The sequence below is a fragment of the Lotus japonicus genome, chromosome 4 (genome assembly GCF_012489685.1).
Source record: "Lotus japonicus ecotype B-129 chromosome 4, LjGifu_v1.2".
NCBI classification, from domain to species: domain Eukaryota; kingdom Viridiplantae; phylum Streptophyta; class Magnoliopsida; order Fabales; family Fabaceae; genus Lotus; species Lotus japonicus.
In genome coordinates, this window is record NC_080044.1 from 79,327,263 (window position 1) to 79,348,617 (window position 21,355).

At 37.0% G+C, this 21,355-nt stretch overlaps 4 protein-coding genes across 7 annotated transcripts; 1 reads left to right on the forward strand and 3 right to left on the reverse strand.

Moving 5' to 3' along the window:
* Nucleotides 1–1,298: 1,298 nt before the first annotated feature.
* Nucleotides 1,299–2,292, reverse strand: LOC130715451 (proteinase inhibitor type-2). Its single transcript, XM_057565548.1, has 2 exons — nucleotides 2,086–2,292; nucleotides 1,299–1,925 (listed from the first exon to the last, which is right to left on the reverse strand). Exons 1-2 carry the CDS (start codon nucleotides 2,147–2,149, stop codon nucleotides 1,729–1,731), a joined length of 261 nt encoding a protein of 86 aa, XP_057421531.1. The 5' UTR covers nucleotides 2,150–2,292; the 3' UTR covers nucleotides 1,299–1,728.
* A 1,648-nt stretch (nucleotides 2,293–3,940) lies between these two features.
* LOC130715684 (pentatricopeptide repeat-containing protein At3g09040, mitochondrial) lies at nucleotides 3,941–8,861 on the reverse strand. Its single transcript, XM_057565799.1, has 5 exons — nucleotides 6,226–8,861; nucleotides 5,813–6,128; nucleotides 5,604–5,700; nucleotides 5,271–5,399; nucleotides 3,941–5,115 (listed from the first exon to the last, which is right to left on the reverse strand). The coding sequence occupies exons 1-2, from the start codon at nucleotides 8,677–8,679 to the stop codon at nucleotides 6,042–6,044; spliced, it is 2,541 nt and encodes an 846-aa protein (XP_057421782.1). The 5' UTR covers nucleotides 8,680–8,861; the 3' UTR covers nucleotides 3,941–5,115; nucleotides 5,271–5,399; nucleotides 5,604–5,700; nucleotides 5,813–6,041.
* A 972-nt stretch (nucleotides 8,862–9,833) lies between these two features.
* LOC130715686 (gamma carbonic anhydrase-like 2, mitochondrial) lies at nucleotides 9,834–12,407 on the forward strand. The gene is made up of 2 exons (XM_057565805.1): nucleotides 9,834–10,285; nucleotides 11,800–12,407. The coding sequence occupies exons 1-2, from the start codon at nucleotides 9,901–9,903 to the stop codon at nucleotides 12,174–12,176; spliced, it is 762 nt and encodes a 253-aa protein (XP_057421788.1). The 5' UTR covers nucleotides 9,834–9,900; the 3' UTR covers nucleotides 12,177–12,407.
* Nucleotides 12,408–12,874: 467 nt separating this feature from the next.
* Nucleotides 12,875–19,463, reverse strand: LOC130715685 (squamosa promoter-binding-like protein 13A). 4 transcript variants are annotated; one of them, XM_057565803.1, is made up of 5 exons: nucleotides 18,821–19,463; nucleotides 18,467–18,573; nucleotides 17,849–18,331; nucleotides 15,789–15,922; nucleotides 12,875–13,815 (listed from the first exon to the last, which is right to left on the reverse strand). In XM_057565803.1, exons 3-5 carry the CDS (start codon nucleotides 18,298–18,300, stop codon nucleotides 13,226–13,228), a joined length of 1,176 nt encoding a protein of 391 aa, XP_057421786.1. In that variant the 5' UTR covers nucleotides 18,301–18,331; nucleotides 18,467–18,573; nucleotides 18,821–19,463; the 3' UTR covers nucleotides 12,875–13,225. The 4 variants fall into 4 exon arrangements, with proteins under 4 accessions (XP_057421786.1, XP_057421784.1, XP_057421785.1 ...); XM_057565801.1 differs by having other exon boundaries at nucleotides 12,876–13,815; nucleotides 18,513–18,573; XM_057565802.1 differs by lacking the exon at nucleotides 18,467–18,573 and having other exon boundaries at nucleotides 12,876–13,815.
* Between the last annotated feature and the right edge of the window lie 1,892 nt (nucleotides 19,464–21,355).

Here is a 21,355-nt window from a genome sequence, read left to right on the forward strand (position 1 = left end):
AATACATTTTTTTTGTTCCTCACACATTTCAAAATCATCAATAATAAATAAACCCCCTTCTTCTTCCTCCTTATCCTCATCAAGAAAACCCAGAAAATTAAAACACCCAGATAAACAAACCCACAAGCCAACAATCCAACCTATATAGCCTCAGCCGCTCATCACTCCCTTTTCTTTTACCTTTTTTTTTTCTATGCCTACCACCACCATGAAAAAGCATCCATGTTTCCGTAAGAGGGGAAGAGAAAAAAATGTCACCCATGTTTCCATAAAAGGGGTAAGAACGAACATTTCTAAAATAGGAAGAAGGTGGAATTTGTAGTTAGGTTTAGTTTAGAAAATAAAAAAACTCAGACCCAATAATCTTTGCATTAGAAAAGCAACGCAACGTAACAGAAACCTTGATAATCAATCACAACCTTGATTGAAAAAAAAATGCCAAATTCTTTCTTTCGATCTTTGAGGGCACCACCAGACAGTACCATCATAATGTATTCTCACTTTAAACCCACTCTGAACCAAACCAAAATCAAGACAAAGATTATAGAAAAAGGGGGGAATTTTAGAGCTCTGAGGATACCCTTTTAGAAGAAGAGGAAGAACCAGTGACAGAGCACCCAAGCTTCAAGTTAGATCTAGGCCCACTCTGAACCAGAGGAGGAGAACTATACACTCGATCTGAAAACCCAAATTTGGAGCTCTGGCAATTCTGGGTTGGTTCGAGATCAGCGGTGAGATAGCTATGACGAGTGGGGTTTTGAAGAGAGAAGAGTGTGAACCATAGGGATAAGGAATGAAAACAGCGGTATGAACTGATTTGGAGGACCTCCTTCCTTCTCCATTGCCCCATGATCTTTTTGGTATCTCCAAGCACAATCAACCTTTTCTAATTGTTCTGCATTACCAGTACCTGCCTGAAAGGAAGAAGAGGAGAAAAAAGAACTAAATTTGGCATAGCTTGATGATGGAGTTGTTTCTTTTTCTCCTATATGTTGATTCTGAAATGTGTGAGGAAGAAGAAAAACGTATTCGTTGAAGGGTTTTGTGATGAATTATTTCCCTCACCAATTAGTAGCTTATATTAGCTTATATTTTATGAATTAAATAAGTGACACATCAGCATTTCCGTTTGGTCAACTGACAGAGATAGACGGAAGGGCTTCAATCGACCATTTTAGAAACATGAAGGAGTTTGACCGCACATTTTAAACACAAGGGATGCAGATCGCACATTTGTGAAACATCAGGGACCCAAACTGGAATTAAGCCTTGTTTGTACTTTGTGTGAAGATTTCAAAAGTGTTTTTTAGCTTTTTGCTTTATAACTAGGGCCCCGTTTGGAAGAGCTTATTTGAGCTTATCTGATAGCATAAGCTCTTATGTCAGTGTTTGGGAGTGCTTATGCAAACAACTTATGACGTACCATAAGCTGTTTTGAGCTTATTTTCATAAGTTACTCAAAATAGCTTATGAAAAAGAGTTTATACTTATATAGCTTATTTTTAAGTTATTTAAATAAATAAAATAAAATAGCTTATGAATAAGCACTTATGTCATAAGCGCTTATGACCATAAGCACTTAATTAAGCTGTGTTTCCAAATGAGGCCTAGGTAGACTCATTACTATGTCATTGTCATTACTAGTTCTGCAAAACGCTAATTCAATTGTATTACAGTTTATTGAAATTCACATGTAAACTTTGAGCACAAGAACAAACATCCATTGCTTCAAGTAGTAGCAGTGCACATAGGAGTTCCATCTGCTCCGTACAGTGTACAACCCTTTGATGCAAGGCAACAGTTGCATAATGGTTTGAGATGTTTAGCACCTGAAGATGGACAGGTCATGTATGCTGCACCATAGCATATACCTAGGCAATATTTATCATCATTCGTTTCCATGTTGCCTTCCAAAAGAATTGCACCTAGATCATGAACAAAAGGGTCAAATTAAAAAAGTACTCGAATGAGCAATCTAAATGATCATAGTCTAGTTTTCCCCGTAAAGGAACAAATTGTCCTGTAACTATAATAACATGAAAAAGAAAAAAAAGAACAACTTATAGCTGGGCTCAATATGCATACCGCATGCGAGGACAAGGAAGATAATCCCAATCTTGTGAATAATCCCAATCTTGTGAGAAGCCATGTCTTTTGTTGCAACCTTGGTGGACCTTATATCTCATATCACTATATATATATACACCTAAAACTCACTTAAACTTTTACAATTAATACATTAATTGGCAATAAAAAAATTCTTTTTACATTAAATACGTGAATTAATAACTATAAATAAAATCTGAATAAAAACAACAGACACTTTATTATTCTTTACTACTAATTGTCAAACTTTTCAGTTTTTCATATTTAAAATAATATTTAATATTATTAAATTTAGACTATCAATTAATATTATTAAAATAATATTTAATATATATTATTAAAATAATATTTAATATTATTAAATTTTGACTACAGACAAAATATATTGAATACTTTTACATAAATAGCAATATCATAATTGTAAAAAAAATTAGATAAGAATTAATAATTCATTTATAACAATTGCAAGAGAGAGGGTGAGAGAGAAATCGCAAGAGAGAACCAGAGGAAGAGATCATTATAGGGACGATGACGAATATGGCAATTGAAGGTGCATTTGAAACGATGGCTGCTGCAATGTGATGTTTTCCTTACAGTGTGTTTGTTTCGAGTGATTTTCAATGGAAAGGAAAACAATTGGATGTAAAATGAGAGGAATATTGGGGTCTGATGTGTTTGGCACGAGCATGGAAAGGAAATTGGCATGAAAGTCGTACTGCAACAGTAGCTGTCAGTTTTCTTCCCAATATTGGCGTGAAAATGAAGCTGGTGTGAGATTTGTAAGAAAAGTCCACTATGACCACACTATTTTGCAAGAAAAGAAAAAAAGTAAAGGATAAATTAGTAATCATATAAACATTACTTTCACTTTCCTTTCATTTTCCATTCCTTTTCTCTCAATCCAAACAACTTCAAAATCACTTCACTTTTCCTCTATATTATTTCCTCTTATATTCATTCCTTTTATATTCCTTCCTCTTATTTTCACCTCTGCATCCAAACAGAGGGTTGTATGAATCTTGAAAATTAAAAAGATTTTTGAATTGTATTTTCTTTCAAATTAAAAATAGATTGATTTTACTTACCTGGAAAAAAGAAGAAAAAAAACCGACACACCCCCTTTATTTTTGAATTGTACTTTCTTTTAATTTTGATAAACATCTATCCATACATGCATTAAGTGTCTTAGCCAAAATCTATTATGACTCACATAATGAATATCAAAACATGCAAACTGTTTCCAAGGGAGCCAGCGAAGTCTATGTTGCATTTATTGGATTACAATTCAACAGAGAAGTCTGTTGAATTTATTGGATTACAGTTTATTGAAATTCATAAAGTAAACTTTGAGCATGTGAACAAACATTCATTGCTTCAGCTAGCAGTGCAAATAGGAGTTCCATCTGCATTGTAAAGTGTACAACCCTTTGATGCAAGGCAGCAGTTGCATGTTGGACTGAGTTGATTATCTGAAGATGGACAAGTCATGTATGCTGCACCATAGCATATTTGTGGGCAAATTTTAGCATCAACCCTTTTCAGATTGCCTTCCAAAAGAATTGCACCTGCATCATGAACAAAAGGGTCAGACTAAAATGGTTAATTTGTTCAATTCTTTTTTAATTTTTGGAACTAAGTAAAAAATATGACTCGAATGAGTAATCTGATCAGCGACTAGTTTTCCTCGTAAAGGAACCAATTGTTCCATGACTATAATATCATGGAAAGAAAAAATAGAAAAGAAGAACTTATTTTCTGGATAAGCTGAGCTCAATATGCATACCACAGACGAAGACAAGAAAGATAATCCCAATCCTATGAGAAGCCATGTCTTTTGTTGCAACCTTGCTGGATCTTATATCTTATATTTATAGTATGAAAAGATTATACTGTAGATGTGAAAGGAATCACCTGCTGGTTGTGGATTTGAACAATAAACAATTACTGGCACAGAAAAGGTTGCTTGTGTATATTAAAATACGTATGAAATCATGAAAGGTCTTTCTTAGGAGTACTACTATTTAAGAAGCTGAATTGGTAAACATTAATACAATCTTTGATGTTGCTATATAAGCATCATGATGCATGCCTGATCAGAACATTTAGTATTTATGTAACAAACTAACAAATGTTTTGGTCTCATTCATAATACTAATATTTTGTAAAAGTCGTTCGACTTCATCAGTCATCATTTTTACAAAACACCTATTATCTAAATATGACTCAGGCCAAAACTTCAAAGTTTCTCATATTACATGGATGTCATCGGATTAATCATGCGAGAAAAACAAATCATACAAAATATTTATAAGAATAAGTCTTTATTTACACTTTAGTCCCACCTCCACCTAGAGAGATAAAGAAAAAAAATAGAGAAATGAGAGATATGATAAGTGATCTGATAAAAAAAAAACAAGAGAAATAGGAAGAGAAAGTTCGTGTCTTATGGAAAAAAGAGTTAGGTGTGAATGAATCAAAATCCTATTTAAAACTATTACTTTCAAAGCCTTATTTGTATTTTTTTTCCTTATAAATCCCAGTCAAAGTCAAAGAAAAATAAAGTCACCAAATGGGTAGATAATCTAGCTGAGATTGCTTTTGTTTGAGCAGTGGTTTCGAGTTTGAGTTTCACTGAAAATGCGCGTTAAATACTTGATAAAGAGAACTTTTCCATCCACAATCGTCATACTGAGCTCAAACATGATTGCCTCATCGGAGGATAGATGTGGTTTATAACAAAAAAAATCAACGCAACAAAAATGCCATTTAATTAGTTGTAACTTGTAAGGTGTGATGGATTGGTTTGATATTTGACCAACTTAAAATTCAAACAACGAAGAAATTTAAGAGGTTTCATACAATATGCATCTAGGTATAAAATGGACCATTAATAAACTATATTTTAAAAAGAGACTGAATGGGACACAGAATATCCAAGAACAAAATAGTGGGTGCATCAAAGTCTTGCAAGGATAATGCAAGTTTCAGATACAAACCTTTGGTTTAGAACTGCAAAGTTCAGAAAGAAAATGAAGAGTGAGAAAGTAAATTAACAATATATGTAAATATAAAGACTGAGAATAGCACTGCTGAACTTAACATATCATAGAAGCATGTCAGTGATAGATTTAAATACCAGTCATTAAGTAACAAGAAGGACTTACCACTTCTCAGGAATTAGATCATCCCCAATCCCGGATAGTGGATACATGGAGATAATAATCTGAATCAAGCTCCCAGAGAGCAGGTTTCCCTTCCTGCCTGTGGTTGGAACTTGGAAGTAACCTAAAAATCTGTCAGTAGAACAACGTACTTGTTCAAGAAAAGATTTACCGGGGACAGAGTATTTAAACATTAGAAAGTTAGAAACTCAATATCTAACATTATTGAAGATGAGCCAAGAATTCCTTCTAGGGAAGGAAACAAAAATTATTAAGATAAAATAAGTAGAAACAAGAGGAAGGAATAATTTAGATTTATTGCATCTTGGTTTTTACCATCTGTGTAAGCATTGCTATAGTATCGTTATATGGATCTCAAAAACTCTCTTATTTGTGTTGTTGCTTTCCATTGTCCCTGCCTCTCTGGAAACACCTGCCATTCACAAAAAAACATATATCATAACAGCAGCAGAAGACGCAAATAAGCACATTAGATATTTGTCCAACAGATAACATGAATTTAGAGTCACACAAATAAGCCATACACTGTTCTGAGCTGCAGAACCACCATACTGCTGGGCTCCCATAATTTGATACATATCCATTAGAGTTGCGGCAATACTAATATCAGTATCCACTTTCGGCACATCAGTTAAACCCATTGCATGGAGCTGCGTCCTAAAGCTTGTAGACCAAGCAGTCGATGACTGGGTAAGAAGAATTCCAATGTGAAAATGCGGAGCATCACCACTAAAATTACACATGGGTCCATCCCTACCCTGTACTATCTAAGGAACATATAACAACAACCAAGCAGTCGGTGTTGTTCCCATGTTTTATCTCTTTTATGCATTCCTTTTCCTGGTGAACAGTATATGTAAGTTTCTTTTCTGTCCGGAAGCAAATTTGAATTGAATGCTTGACTTCCCATTATTTTGAATATCTAAATTTGACCAACCTGGCAAATTCCATATTCTTGGTATCTATTGTCTTTCATTAGTGCTGTCAAATGCTTCAAAATATGTAATATTTCATCAGAACAAGGATGTGATGTATCACTGGCAACAAACGAGTTTGTCTTTTGCCCCACTACAATCCAGCTACACCCAGGCATCTTTTGGATTTCTTTCTGCATCATTGTTCTCCTCAAAGATCTAGCTTCATCCCAATGTCCTGATGCAGCATGCAAATTAGAAAGCAGCACATATGGAGAAGAGTTTTGGGGTTCTAACTTTATAAGTAACTTAGCTGCCCTCTGTCCTCTTTTTTCATCCCCGTGTATTCTGCAAGCACCCAATAAATTGGCCCAAATCATAGCATCAGGTTCAACATCTAGTTTTTCAATGAACTCTTCAGCTTCTTTGAGAAAACCCCACCGACCAAGAAGATCAACCATGCAAGCATAGTGATCTACTCTGGGCACAATGCCATAATAGTTTACCATGACATCGAAAATTTGACGACCCTCAGTAACCCACCCTGCATGGCTACAGGCAGTAAGCACTCCAAGGAATGTGACATCATCTGGTGTAACACGTGATTGAGTCATCTCATCGAAGACCTTCATGGCACTTTCAGCATAACCATTTTTCGCATATCCAACAATCATTGAGTTCCAAGAAATCACATCCTTTTTAATAGTCAATTCTTCAAAAACCTTGACAGCACCTTTTACATCCCCACATTTAGCATACATATCTACAAGGGCACTGCTGGTTAACTCATCTAAGTTAAAACCAGTATGGAAAGTTAGAGAATGTATCTCTTTACCATCTTGCAATGAGGATAAGAGCGCACAAGCTCGAAGAACAGTAACAAATGTTGCTTGATCAGGAAAGATGTTGTTGTTACGCATTTCTCTATACAAGTTTAAGGCTTCATCACTGCATTCATTTTGGGTATGTCCTGAAATTAGAGCCGTCCACATTACTTTACTTCTAAGGTCAGAAAACTCTGAGAAAAGAGTTTTCCCATCTGCAATCCTTTGTGAGTCCATATACATTCCCAATAAAGAGGTACCTAAGAATTCACTACCACATAAAAGCCCTCTCTTTACTATGGTACAGTGGATCTGCATGCCTAAACTTGCCATAGGAGGCCCTTTACAATCATCTAAGAGGGCTGCAAATGTAATTTCAGATGGCTTCAACCCCAATATCTGCATCTCATGAAGAAGATTAAAACCTTCTTTAGTATTTCTCAGAGCATATCCTGCAATCAGAGCATTCATGGACACCACACTCCGCTGGGGCATGCTAGAATAAATTTTACGTGCATCTTCAATGGCCCTGCACTTGGAATACATGTCAATAAGAGAACTTCCAGAAAAAAGGTTAGTTTCTAAACCCAACTTAATTGATAGGCAATGGAACTGCAGTCCTGCCTCTAGTCCCTTGATATTTCCACAAGCACTGAGTATACTAGCTAAAGATACCTCATCAGGTATCATACCCTGTAAATTCATTCTCCGAAACATGTTGAAAGCATCGGTCTCCTCTTCTTCTTGCACGTATCCCACAATTATTGCATTCCAGGAAATGTTATCTCGATCCTCCATGTTCTCAAACAGTTTCCTGGCTTCCTTCAAAGCCCCAGCCTTGGCATACATATCTACCAATGCATTGTTCACAAATATATTGGTTGTAAATTTTTTCTTGATAATAGTTGCATGCAACTGTGAACCGATTCCTAGGAACTCAAAACAAGCACAACAACTCAAAATGCTAGTGTAGGTAAATTCATCCGGGTCAACACCGCGTACCATCATATCAAAGAAAAAGTCCAGAGCATTACTCAAATAACCATTCTGCGCATAAACCCCTAGCATGGTATTCCACACGACCATATTTTTGTTAGATAGAGCTTCAAATACTTTCTTTGCAGCATCCAGCATTTCACACTTGCCATACATATTGATCAGAGAACTCCCCACATAGATATTGGACTCAAAACCCAGTTTGATAGCTTCTGAATGAACTAGCAAGCCATGATCCAATGCTGCTAAGCTAGCAACCACACTTAAAACACTTGCAAGTGTGGACCTCGAGGATTTTATACCATTCTTCCTCATTTCTTGATAGAATTCAAGAGCCTGGTAATAATGGCCTCTCTTAGCATGACCAGAAATCATGACATTCCAACCCACAACATTCCGTGTCCGCATCTGTCGGAACAACTGACACGCATCGTCCAACTTTCCGGAAACCATGTAGGAATTCAAGAGTGCCACTTGGTCAAAAGAAGAAGTAACCGGCATTTTGTCAAACAGGTGGTGTGCCTCCCCTGGCAAACCAGCTTGAATGGATGCGGCGGCGCAAGCGGAACTCAGATACCTCATAAGAGAGTTGCTGCATTTCACAACTGCATTTCCCTGAATCACGCAACAATGAACTAACCTTCCAAAACTCAACATTCTCAAGTTTTGCAGAAAGTGAACTCATCAGAAAATTAGCCTCCTCGAGCACATTCTCCGCCCCCTCAGACCCTCACCATCCAAACCGACGCACGGTGCTCCTAACTCGCCGCCACCTTCTCCAGACTCCGGCGGCTTCAACGACAGTTACCACAAGCTCTGAACCTTCACCTTCAACACCACCACTGCGATTCTTTTTTTATGAACACTGACTTGTTTTTTGGTTTTTTTAATAATGCGAAAAAAATAAAAAAATAAAAAAGTTATCAAAAAAGGGAAAAAGAAATTTATTTACCTCAATGGGGTGATTTTTTACAGCATGGGGTGACGTGGCCGGAGAGAAGGAATTCACGTCACTTCACGCGAATTTGGATTAATTGGATTCGCTACATTTCACTTGAATTAGTGTTGATATGCCTCGGTCAACGTGAATTCAGTTTATATCCCTCTATCCCTAATCAAGTCAGCAGCAAGTTTTGTTTTAGAACGTCTCCGATGCTAATTCTTAGAGTTAGAGGTGAGTTCTTACGCACTGTTCATGTGGGTTCGTACTGCCACATATGCTTAAACAAATCTTAAGCAACTTTTGCATAATTCGCTCCAACCATAAGTTATCAACGCTGAGTTCTTAATACTATTCATTGGGTCTCACCACACCACATTATTTATAATTTTTATTTTTATAAAACAAAACTCACAAAGTAATAAAACAATTTAGATGAGAGAGAAAAAGTATTTTTTATGCTAAAAACTCATAAATCAATTTTTTTTGGGTAAGTCTCAGAAAACAAAGTTGTTTATTAAGACATGTTCTTATTTTAAGAACTAAAAACTTCACGTCAACAATCTCCAATGCATAAGAACTTGGACACCTGATTTTTAGTTCTTAGCTTAAAAACTCAACTCTAAGAACTAGTATTAGAGATGCTCTTATTATGATTCAAGTCACATGGAACAAATCATTTCCTCAATTTCGCGTTAAGTGACGCGAAACACGATCCACTCGCCACATCACTTGCACGTTGTTAAATACAACCATAGTGTGGTAAATAAATATTTTTCCCTTTTTGGTAATTCTTTTTTTTTCGCATTATCCAAAAAACCCGATTAAATTGGGCCTGAAATACCCGATTTCTGTTTGAAGCCCACAATCTCATTTCTCTTTCTCAGCTTTACTCTTCCATTTTCCATTTCCACTTTCACAGCTCGAGCTCATCACCCATGGCGAATCTGGCACGTTTCTCGAGGAGAGCCCTACTAACCGCACGTGCGGTAGCGAACCACCGCGCGCAACCGCAGCTAGCGGCAGCTGAACGCGCTTTTGCGACGGAGGCAGCGAAATCGGTCGCTCCTTCGGCGGATCCGGTGAAGTGGGACTACAGAGGGCAGAGGAAGATAATCCCTCTGGGGCAGTGGCTTCCTAAGATTGCCGTCGATGCTTACGTGGCACCTAACGTGGTTCTCGCCGGTCAAGTCACCGTCTGGGATGGGGCATCCGTGTGGCCGGGTTGCGTTCTCCGGGGCGATCTCAACAAGATCAGCATCGGCTTCTGCTCCAATGTTCAGGAACGGTGTGTTCTTCACGCCGCTTGGTCTTCTCCCACAGGTTAGATTTTGGCTTGTTCTATCACGAATCGGAAATTGCAGTTGCTTTTGACTTTCCTTCGTTGTTTTGTTTGGTTTCCGAGGAAATGTGAAATCAAAATAGAGGGAAATTTTGTTTGTAATTGGGAAATAGTGAATTGTGGAAATTGTTATTGTTTGTTGTCTGGAAATTGATATTGTTCTTTGAAGTACAAATTTTAGGTTGAGCTGCTTAGAAATTTATAAGTTATTGGTGTTTATGGTGTTGCTGATATTCTCATTGATGCATCCTTGTTGGATCATGGTTGGACTAGGTGATACTGTTATTGTGATATCAATAAATTCTGCTAGCCAACAATTTCTTTTTACATAGTTAATTCTTTTTGTTTGAGAGAGAGGAGGATGTGTGTCTGGACTCCGGAGTTTGATGCAGATGCTGGTTTGTTCTGATTATTTCACTTTGCAAATGCCTTAATCTTTAGATGATTTGAGTAGTGTTCTATGAAGTCACGAGTCGTCATGACCCTATGAATCTTAATCACATGTCAACAGAAGCTCAGAGTACATGCTTGTGTTTTCGTGTTTGAGAAATGTAATTTTTTTAGCAATGTTACTTTCTGGCCTTTTGTGTTGTTCTTTTCAGTCTGGTACCTAGGAATTTTGTGGTGGGTTTTGTGTCCCAAACAATTGTGGAGTTCTTCTAATTTTGCCACTTTTATTGGTCTGTTCTACTTGTATGTGATGGTCTTATCTGAGACCTGCTGTGCCCCTCTTATAATTTGTTCTGCCTATTCTGGCTGTAAAACTCTTTTTTTCAAGCGTGTTTTAAAGTAAAATTAAAATGTAATATTTTTTATAGTTGCCTTTACTGCACATTTGACTTATCTACATACTACTACCTCTGTTTCAAAATGTTTGTTGTTATAAGGTTATGCACAAAGAGTATGTTTGGGTACCCGTTAGCACTAATGCAAAACTTGGAGACAAACTGAACAGAACTCTTTCTAAGGATTGAGGAAAAAGTACTTTCCGTATAGATTTGACTTGTATCCAAACACACACTAAGATGTCATGTATTGATATAAAACTTGACTGAAATATCCTAATTTATACTCACCTATATCATTTATTTTTCACAACTAATCCACATTAAAAATACCCACTCATTAGTAGATAGAAAAGAATGGTGGTTGATCCAGATTAAATGTGATAGGTGAGACAAATTTTATTATATGAATGGAAAAAGGGGAATAAAATGTTTTAATTTCTAAAACAATAAACATTTTGGGAAACATGGAAAAGGCTAAAACAATAAACATTTTGGGAAACATGGAAAAGGCTAAAACAACAAACATTTTTGAACGGTAGTAGTACTTCTTTCAGTTCTTTGCATTTGTTTACTGTTATGAGGAATTAATTTGCATCGCAGTTTCCAAATTTCATTTGAAGTCCTTGAAAAGTGCGTATGGGCTATGCTTATTTATGATTTATGAATATATTGCTTATTTGTTGTGCATGTTTTATTCTCTGAAACAGGCCTTCCAGCTGAGACCACAGTAGAGAGGTATGTGACTGTTGGGGCATACAGCCTGTTGAGGTCCTGCACTATTGAGCCAGAGTGCATTATTGGGCAGCACTCCATCCTCATGGAAGGTTCATTGGTGGAGACACAATCAATCCTTGAAGCTGGGTCAGTCGTTCCACCTGGAAGGCGAATTCCATCAGGTGAACTCTGGGCAGGAAATCCAGCCAGGTTTGTGAGGACTTTGACCCATGAAGAAATCCTAGAAATCCCCAAACTTGCAGTTGCAATTAATGATCTGAGTAGAGATCATTTCGATGAGTTCCTTCCCTATTCTACAGTATATTTGGAGGTTGAGAAGTTCAAGAAATCCTTGGGTATTGCTGTTTAATGCTCTTTGTTGCTAGTCTTCAATGTATCTGTTAGTTGGCGTTTTGCTTGTAAGGAAATAAGAATTAAAACAGAGAGCAAGCTTTTGTGTTTTCTTTGTATTCCTTGCTGAAAGTATTGGCTTAAAACATCATGTCCTGTATAATTGACTGGAGTAATATGTGATCAGATGCATTATCTGAGTCTTGGACATTAGTTTTTCCCTCCCAATTAGAATGGGTTTGCTGTTTCACCCTTTTTATGCCGCTTGCTTCATTTTTGTTATAAAGTGGGCTAGTATCTCTGAGGTGAGATAGAGGAGGGGGTATATTCAACCAGGTTTCTTCCCAATCTCCTTTTCTGTCAACTATTTCAAGGCATGTGCTATAAGGAATAGGGATGCACGCCTTCATTTGAGTTGTGAGCTGAAGTTTCCTTAGGAAAGTGTCTCTATAGTTCCTTGACAAAGTGATGTTATTTCGCACACTTTTCACATAATCTAGATTTTGTACTTTGTTATTTTCTTGTTCAAAGCATATATTATAGCATGGTTAATCAACTCTCATTGGGCAATTAACTTTTGGTTGGTTATATAAATGTTTGGATTTCGTTGAATAATCTTGTGTCGGTATACAAAGTGATTCAAATTACTCCATGAGAAACGCAGGTGTAAATAGTAATCTATAGCACACAAACACAGGCCCTATCATATTTAATTTTAATTGTGTTTGTTGAGCGAAAAGTATTGGATAAGCTTACTCTATCGACTTATCTAGTTCATTATTGTATACTTGAGGCAAATCATATTTTACTCCTATCTTTTATTTATTTAGTCCTTTAAGCCACACAGAGACATTGTATGTGCAAGTAGAGACATTACTCTTCCCTTTGAAAACATGGTGCTGCATTCAGTCAGGAAAAAAATGTACTGCAATAGTGGATTGTATGCACGGTAGCAACCCCACCACTTAAAAAATTCACACCAATGTTTTGCTAAGTGATAGTCCTCATTGCCTTGTCCAGAGATAAGTTGATAATTAAAAAAGTACTTGTGATAAAACCTAAAACCCTCTATTCCCATTGAAAGGGGAACATTGAAGGGGCTTCATTCCCCTGGGACCCACTAGAACCCACGTTATACATTGATGAACAATGGTCATCACAACCTGAGTACACGGGCCCCATGCTGTTATCATGCAGGCTCAGGCCCAAGGGCTGCATAAGGGATGAGTGAGGGTTCACCATTTGGTTAAACCCATTTCCTGCAGTGTTGTGTGCCTGTGGTGATGACAGAAGAGAGAGAGCACAAGAGGACTCTTGGACTGAACTTGTTAGGCTATCACAGAACATGTTTTTGCATCTCAGCCCATCACTTTCTGCAAAAGGGCTAGGCCTGCCAAACTTATGGCCTATGGAAGCAGCTGGAAGATGTGGGTTTTGGTCACCTGGCATGAATGCCACTTGCTTCCCTTCTTTATAGCTGGATGGAGAAGATCCAAGAAAAAGGTCCTGTTTATCAACCATGTGGATTTGTTGCTGGTGTTGGTTGTGGCTGTGGAGCCTAACATCTGCAGCGGAAGTAACAACTCCAGCCCAAGCAGGGTTCACCACAGCAGTGGAAGGGTATACATGTGGACTTGAGAAGGGCAGCAGCTGGGTGCCTGATAAAAGTAGTAGTAAATTCAGACATTGACTCCCTCTACTGTCTTACATTGTAGCCTTGGTTACTTAGAGCATGTGGAAAACCATGGTGAGTCTGGTCATGATGGACAAAATTAACTTCTCTGTCCACCATGATTGTTTCACTGTAATTTTCCATCATTTACCCAAACATATTTTTTTATAGGCAAAATCCAATTATAAAGAGAGCAAAGGTACCCCATCCCATTAAAGATAGTAGGTTAAGCAATACTTAGTCAAAGGATAACATACACACAAATCCAACCCCAAGATGAATAATTGTCTACACTTCATAGCTATTATACATTCTCATCAATATAGAACAATTACATATTACATTCCCATCCCCTGCACTAGCTTATGCCCAGTTCCTAAGCCACTACCAGATAACATCTAAACAGATCCCAGCGAGATAAACCAACCCAATCTAGACATGTACTTAGAGAGAGACATTCAAGTTTAACGAATTTTTTTTTTTGTTTCATTAGTAACTATAAAAATATTACTTTATATATTTCCTTGTGTAAAAAAAACTTTAAATGAAATAATAGTGAAAACAAGATAATACTTCTCGAGATTGTCTAATTTATGTCATGAGATTATGACCAGTAATATTATTAACAAGAATTCAAGTGAAAAGTGTGTAAAACTCTTAAACGTGTGATGTAGTTATATAATCTCATGAGATAAGTTAGACAACCTCGTAACTTTATGATTATTGAATATATGAAGAAAACACTCTCAGTAGAGCTTGGTAATGGGCCAGCCAAGCCTATTTAGGCCCGCTAATTAACTGATCAAGCTAGAAAAGCCTGCACTGTAGGCTCGTCTCTACTCGCTTAACCCGTGGGCCGACAATTTGACCCACGTACCACTTAATTTTTTTTTTTTAAATGCACATACCACTTAATAAAATTACTAGAAAATTGTAACAAATCCTTAAAATTTATGAAATGTGTCAAGTTAATCAAAAACACTTTAAATATATCCCACAAACTAACACATTAATAGAAATTTTACAATTTTAATTTTTCATTCAAAAAAGATATGGCCGGCGGGCTCATTCGTGAGCCCATGAGCCACAACCCATTAAATCAAAGGACCGGTAAAAATCTGAACTTAGACCAGCCTGGATAGGGTTTGGAGACCCTGAAGGCTAAGGTTTGTCTGGCCCATTCTTCTTGGGCTCAGAGCTATTGGGCCTGTTTGTTTTTGCAAGTAGTTGTCATTAACCTCCTAGTTCTAACTTTGGGTTAGGTGTAGATAGGAGTCATGGGCTCAAGTGTAAGAAACTTACTTGTATTTCTCTATAGGTTTGCCCAACCAGTGGTACTACCCTCTTGGGTTATGGGCCTGGCCCATGCTATCAATGAAATGTTTACCGTTGACACACAAAAAAAACCCGGGTGAGCTGCGAGTTACGCGAGCCAACCAACTTGCGAGTCTGAGCCCATATACCCATCTCTACCTCAAAGTAATGTCTTGGTCTAACACACTCAAATCCTAGTTTGAGATGTACAAAAGCACAGTCTACCTTAGGTATCCAGGCCTAACCAAGAATTGCACTCGATGTGTGTGAAGAAATGTCCAAAGTCCAAACCGTGTAAGAAATATCTAAGCAATGGACAACTGTTAACGAACAAATGACATGACACACTAGCCTCCCCTCTCTCAAAAGCAAAAGCCTTTTGTCAGTTTGTGTCTGTTAATGTGTGAGTACTGACATGTTATTTTAGTGGCCACTAGATTATCATGAGGGAGGACACATCAGTGGACCCAAATCAGGGATGGTGGCAGCACACTGAGCTAGCTGTGTGCCTTTGTGTAATTGTGTTACTTCTTTCTCTTTTAAGATTTGTGTACCTTTGTGGGGATACACAGCAAGTGTCTGCTCCAAATCTGGGAACAAATGGGTCCACTCAGATAATGTAGCTACAAAGTACTGGAAACTAACCTTGGTAATTGGACAAAAAATCACAAGATCTCGTGAGTGGTTCTGGTTGGGGCTTTCTCCTCCGTCGATTGTGACCATCTAAGCGCTTCCTGCAGCTTCTTTTTCCTTCATCAAATTCCTCCAGTGAATGGAACCTACACAAAGGAAAGATTCAGAATTTAATGAAGAACCCAAGCCAAGTAATACTTTGTTTCATAACTATTGCTGTTTTGAACTTTCTCTTTAATTTTGAAACTTTATTTTTCTCTATTTATCTATTTTGGTGTGTACCAAGATTATCCTAACAGCTGACAGCTATGAGACTAATCCTCTTAAAGCTCTGAGATCAGATTAAACGTGTAGGTCGTTCATAACAAATCATTCTTCATACACATCATCCAAAGATAAATAAAAAACTCGACTTAATGCTTAAAGAGTCGAGCAATCTACTAAGTGTGTGTGTGTGGGAAGTAGTTTATATTGCAGAATCTAATGGTAAAGCTATAGGACTTGAAAGAGGGTGGTCTCTTAAAGACTATACAAACTAAATTAACCATATAAGATATTCAGGAATTTTAGCTGGGGATTAGCAGAATATAGGCTTCGTCTATTGGGATTCCTTTCTTGTAAAGTACTGTGCTACGTTTTTGCCTCATCTTCCAGGCCAACAACAGAGGATGGCGCAAATGAAATTTGAGAATCAGATTCCGAAGAAGTTGCGTACATAGGTCTTGTAGAGGGACATGAATTTGAAGTAGGTTTTGGTAGGGGTTGTGGTAAGGAAATTGGATCTGCAGTCGGTGATATTTTGGGGTAAGGATTGATAAGGTTTGGAGTAGCAGGTTGGGGGTGTGGAGTTTCGGTGGTTTTAGAGGTTGAGTACTGAACTTGGTAATAAGGATGAGATACGGATGGTGAATGCAAAGATTGGGAAGGTAAAGATATAGCGGAACGATTGTTGTTGTTGTCGCGCGGAAACCTATGTGGTTTCCCTCTCCTGTCTCGTCCCCGGTTACCGTTGTTGGTATTGTTGATCTGCGCCGTTAAAGCCGCCGTGAACGTCGCCATATGTTGTATCATCTGTTGTGTCATATGTTGCGTAATAGCAGTTAGGGCCGCGGTAAGAGCCACGGTAACATCCTTCAGGTCTGCTTTGGTCATTGGTTGATCTTCCATGGTTGATCAAGCAAAGAAAAGAGACAGGAGAAAGCCTGCTCTGATACCACTTGATACAGCGGAAGTCGTACTAGGATTGCAAGCGCAAATCCTAAGGAAAAGGTTTCTGGAATCCACCAGAAAGGAAATTAGCAAGCGCTAAAACCCTAGAAAATACACTGGAATCCACCAGAGAAGAAGAGAAAACTCTTAAATTTTATTATCAATCAAAACTCCAATAGGCTATGCCTTACAAGTGCTTAAATAAGAAAAGAAAATATCCTAATAGTAAAATAAATAATATCCTAAAAGATCCTAATTGAAAATAAAAGATCCTAATTGAAAATAAATAAGTTCCTAACAAAAAATAATTAAGATCCTAAAAGATCTTAATTACAAATAAGTAAAATTACTAAAATACTAAAATTATCTTAAAAAGCTCCTACATCAACTGTGCTTCTACTTTTCCTATATGAACACTAGATTAAGATGCTAAAAATAACATAAGAAGGTAACTATAGCGAGCCTACTTGTGAAGTTAGCATGAATATTGGCACATAACATAGATGCCTACTAGGTACAGCAACAAGAGAAGAAAAAATACATTAAGAGGACAAATCAAAAGCATACTAGAATGTAAATAAACAATTTCATGTATCTGGCGATTTACATCGAATTCAAGATCCGTTTATTAGGAAGTTAAGATTTATAGTTTCTAGCCAGAATTGATTATAGACTGTTTTACCTTGGAACCAAATATGATATTCATATGCTGATAGCATGATTGGTTCCGCACTAAAATGCTTCAGAATCACTTATGGTGTGAAGCTACAAGTCTTAGCTTTTTAGTAACTTTGTCTTATATTTTGTGCAAATCGTGAAACTAAACATGCATTGAAACACAAAGATTCATATGATACATGCACCTGCTACACTGTTGGCAGAATCTTTGCTTGTGGCCACCAATTGTGACCTGAGCACTCTTGGAATGGAGCTCACAGACCTTATGGCGCCGGTGATAGTCCCTGCAGTTACTAAGATCTGATTGGCATCCATCCACAAGACATGACACTCTCTGAGTCCCATTGTTAATGGCTCTAGCTCTCTTAGATGATCCTGAAGATGATGAAGAAGGTGTAGTAGTAGTCATTTTGGAGACACCACCAGCAGCAACATCTAATTTGGACTTGGCAGCCACCAATTCATTGCTAGAATTCCCCAATTGACCAAGCTTCAAGTCAACAGAAAACTCCCCTTTTGTTCTGTAAACTCCAAATCTGTTAATTGAACCATGATCCACTGTTTCTATGTTGGGTATGGTTGCTGCTTGATCCACTTCACTCAAATCCCAAGAACTTGCTTTCAAATTCCATTCCATAATCACTACTTTTGCAGCCCAAAGAATGCTTCTAAGTTGAATGAATACAAAGAGAAAATTAATCAAGAAACACAGCTATAAAATACTAAAATAGGCACATCTATACAAACATTTTAGAAACTTGTTTGTCCTTATTAGGGAAAAGAGAGAGAGGGAGAGAAGAAACCTGCAGCAAGAGTGTTAAAAAAATCTCATAATTAATGTCTAACTACCTAGCATCCAAGTAGATAGAGTTCCAAGGAAACTGGAAGTTGCAAAAGAGAAGGTTACCAACTGCATATGTAGCAACTAAATGTTAAAAAAGAAAAAAGAAAATATTAATTAAAAGATTGAATCATGGAAAGGACTAGTACTTGCAGCAGGAGGATGCTTAATGCTTCCTCTCACCGCTACCACTACTACCACTGGACAGTGAATTTAAGGAAATGTAATTTTTTCCTTCTTTGATGGTTTTGAAAAATAATGACAGAAAGAGATAGGATTGCATGTCATATTAAGAAGGAATCTCCAAAAAACATACCTTATTAGCCACTAGTGAAGATGAACTTGTGGATTTGTGCAGACAGGAGGAGTACTGTGGACAATGTGTTAAAAGTTGAAAACTTGAAACTTGGGTGGACAGAGAGTGAGAGAGAGAACAAGCTCGAGCAATGAAACACAAAAAGGGTCTGAATGATGTGTTCAGTTTAACAAGTTCAACTAAATATTTTAATAGCTTGAATTTTTTAATTTTTATTTCCAAATATAGGGGTTCTTCCTGGTATGCATAGCTTGAGAAAGGAAAGAGAAGGTGTAATAACGACAGGCTGTTGGTTACTTTCAACTTTTAATAGTCAGGAAAAAGAAGTACAGAGAATGGATGCTGATGACACGGCATGTGGCATTGTGTTTCACATTCCATAGCATGTCTTTCCCTTGTGATTTTCTTTTATTTTTATTCACATAATGTTTCCTACACCGGTTTAAGCATCTACATCCATTATATTCACTAAAATATTTACACATCATTTTTTCAATTTCCCATAATGTCACATCATCTACCCCATTTTACTAATTTTTTACTCAAACCCAACAACTCTTAAAAGTTTCTATAGTGGATCTCACCATCAACATCACATTTGTATATTTTATTATTTATCTCCATTTTAATTAATTGTAAGTGCTTGTAATAAATACAGACTCACTTTTCAAGTCTAGTGTAGAGTATCTATTCCCACATACTCATATTTGTCATGTTGGAATTGAATATGTACTTTAATGGTAATAAATACTCATATGAGTATGTATTTAAAATTAGATACTACCATTGGAGATGCTCTAACCCATGTAGAAATCCGGAGAAAGAAAATAAAATAAAATAGATAGATGTCATAGATATGGTGTATGTAATTAGAAGCGGTAGATATAGAAAAAAATTAGATATTTAAAAAAAAGATGTATTATTAACTTGGAATTTGGAAATTTAAACTTGTCGTGGACCGTGGTATTTAGCTTTTTTCCCATCCAACTAGGGGTGGGAATAGGCTAGGCCTAGGTAGGCTTTGCTTAAATAGGCTTAGCCTGTTTAAAAATCTTAAGGCCTGAGCCTGGCCTATGGCCTATCAAAGGCTTTTTTTCGAGCCTGGCCTGGGCCTTCCGAAAGCCTGGCTTGGCCTGGTAGCCTGTTTAAAGACCCGTTTCACAACAAGAGTTTTACGTTTGTTAATAAATTTATCTGTAAAGAAGTTATCAAACTTATAAGCTAACGGGTTAAATTATACTAAAATAATATTTTCAACAATCAGACTTATAATATTATCAGCTAATAGGTCGTGATGAAACTAAACGAGATTATGTTGGTTTCTTAGAGTTGAAGAGCCAATTTAAAATCACACGCCATATTAAGATATTTAAATACGTCATATATTTATTTTTAAAAAGACTTATAACTTTGAATCGTTATATAAGTCAATTTGCTTAAATATACTAAAATCTCAATAAGTATATAATATCAAGATATTATTATAAATTTTTAATATATAGACATCATCAAGGGTAAAATATATTTATACTTATCATATTTACAATTTACCAAAAAATACTAATCATATTTACTTAAATAGGCTAGCCTGTAAGGCTTACAAGACTTGTTGAATGGCCTGAGCCTGGCCTTTTTAACTAAATAGGCTTTTCAAAAAGCCTAAGCCTTGGCTATTTACCAATTTGGTCTGGCCTGGCCTGGGCCTGTGGTAGGCTAGGCCATAGGCCCCTACGAACGGCCTGGCCTATTCCCACCCCTACATCCAACCAACTATGAATGTTATGGTATCCGATCTCATATTCCGTAAACGATTGACTCTCTTATTTTATCGTAAATGAAGAACACACCAAATGCCAAAAAGGTTTACATTTGGAATTATTTGTACCTCTAGGCATAAGCATTTGCGCATACCAAAGCTAGAGTATTATTGTTCTGATACCCAATAAGTGGTCAATTTCTTTGGTTCCCAGTTACTCGAGCCCAAACTCATTTTTTTCAATTGAAAACAGAAGTGAAAGCACATTCTGTTGATTTTGTCTTGAAATTTATCCATGAACGCTCCCAACGGTAAAACAAACACAGTCTAAATATGTGAATACTAGTAAGTACGAACAGACTGAAGTGTAGCCACTCACTAGTCACTCCTTGGAGCCATAGTGGGGAACAAAACAGAGACTTCAAATTTGAAAAGTAAGCGTTTAGTATTTGAATACAAACGATCGAAGAAATCAAAACAAGTTAAGGTAGTAGTAGTACTAGTACTAATTAACACTCTTTAATATTGGAGTGTAGACAGTTTGTTGGCACAACACAAGGCTAATGATGAGTCCTGGTGGTGGGCCTTTGTAGTAGACGCTCTGCATTAACTAAGAGGGCTCCATGTAAAGATGCCTTTGCTGATTTAAGCCACAACAATAATGAGACACCATCAAATGTTCATATTACCCAAATGCATTATTCACCACGTGATCATTTCACTCCACGTCTTCATTTCCAGTCCTATCTGTATTCTGCAACGCTGATGCTGCATAATTG

Excerpts from the sequence above, each read along its gene's own strand:
- LOC130715451 (XM_057565548.1), bottom strand. The coding sequence starts at position 2,149 with ATGGCTTCTCACAAGATTGGGATTATTCACAAGATTGGGATTATCTTC. Across the intron at positions 1,926-2,085 it reads CTTCCTTGTCCTCGCATGCG|GTGCAATTCTTTTGGAAGGC; the intron begins GTATGCATATTG and ends TTCATGATCTAG.
- LOC130715684 (XM_057565799.1), bottom strand. The coding sequence starts at position 8,679 with ATGTTGAGTTTTGGAAGGTTAGTTCATTGTTGCGTGATTCAGGGAAAT. Across the intron at positions 6,129-6,225 it reads AAGAATATGGAATTTGCCAG|GAAAAGGAATGCATAAAAGA; the intron begins GTTGGTCAAATT and ends ACTGTTCACCAG.
- LOC130715686 (XM_057565805.1), top strand. The coding sequence starts at position 9,901 with ATGGCGAATCTGGCACGTTTCTCGAGGAGAGCCCTACTAACCGCACGT. Across the intron at positions 10,286-11,799 it reads CGCTTGGTCTTCTCCCACAG|GCCTTCCAGCTGAGACCACA; the intron begins GTTAGATTTTGG and ends TCTCTGAAACAG.
- LOC130715685 (XM_057565803.1), bottom strand. The coding sequence starts at position 18,300 with ATGGAATGGAATTTGAAAGCAAGTTCTTGGGATTTGAGTGAAGTGGAT. Across the intron at positions 15,923-17,848 it reads TTCTGCCAACAGTGTAGCAG|GTTCCATTCACTGGAGGAAT; the intron begins GTGCATGTATCA and ends TCCTTTGTGTAG. Across the intron at positions 13,816-15,788 it reads TTTTTTGTCCAATTACCAAG|GCACCCAGCTGCTGCCCTTC; the intron begins GTTAGTTTCCAG and ends TACTTTTATCAG.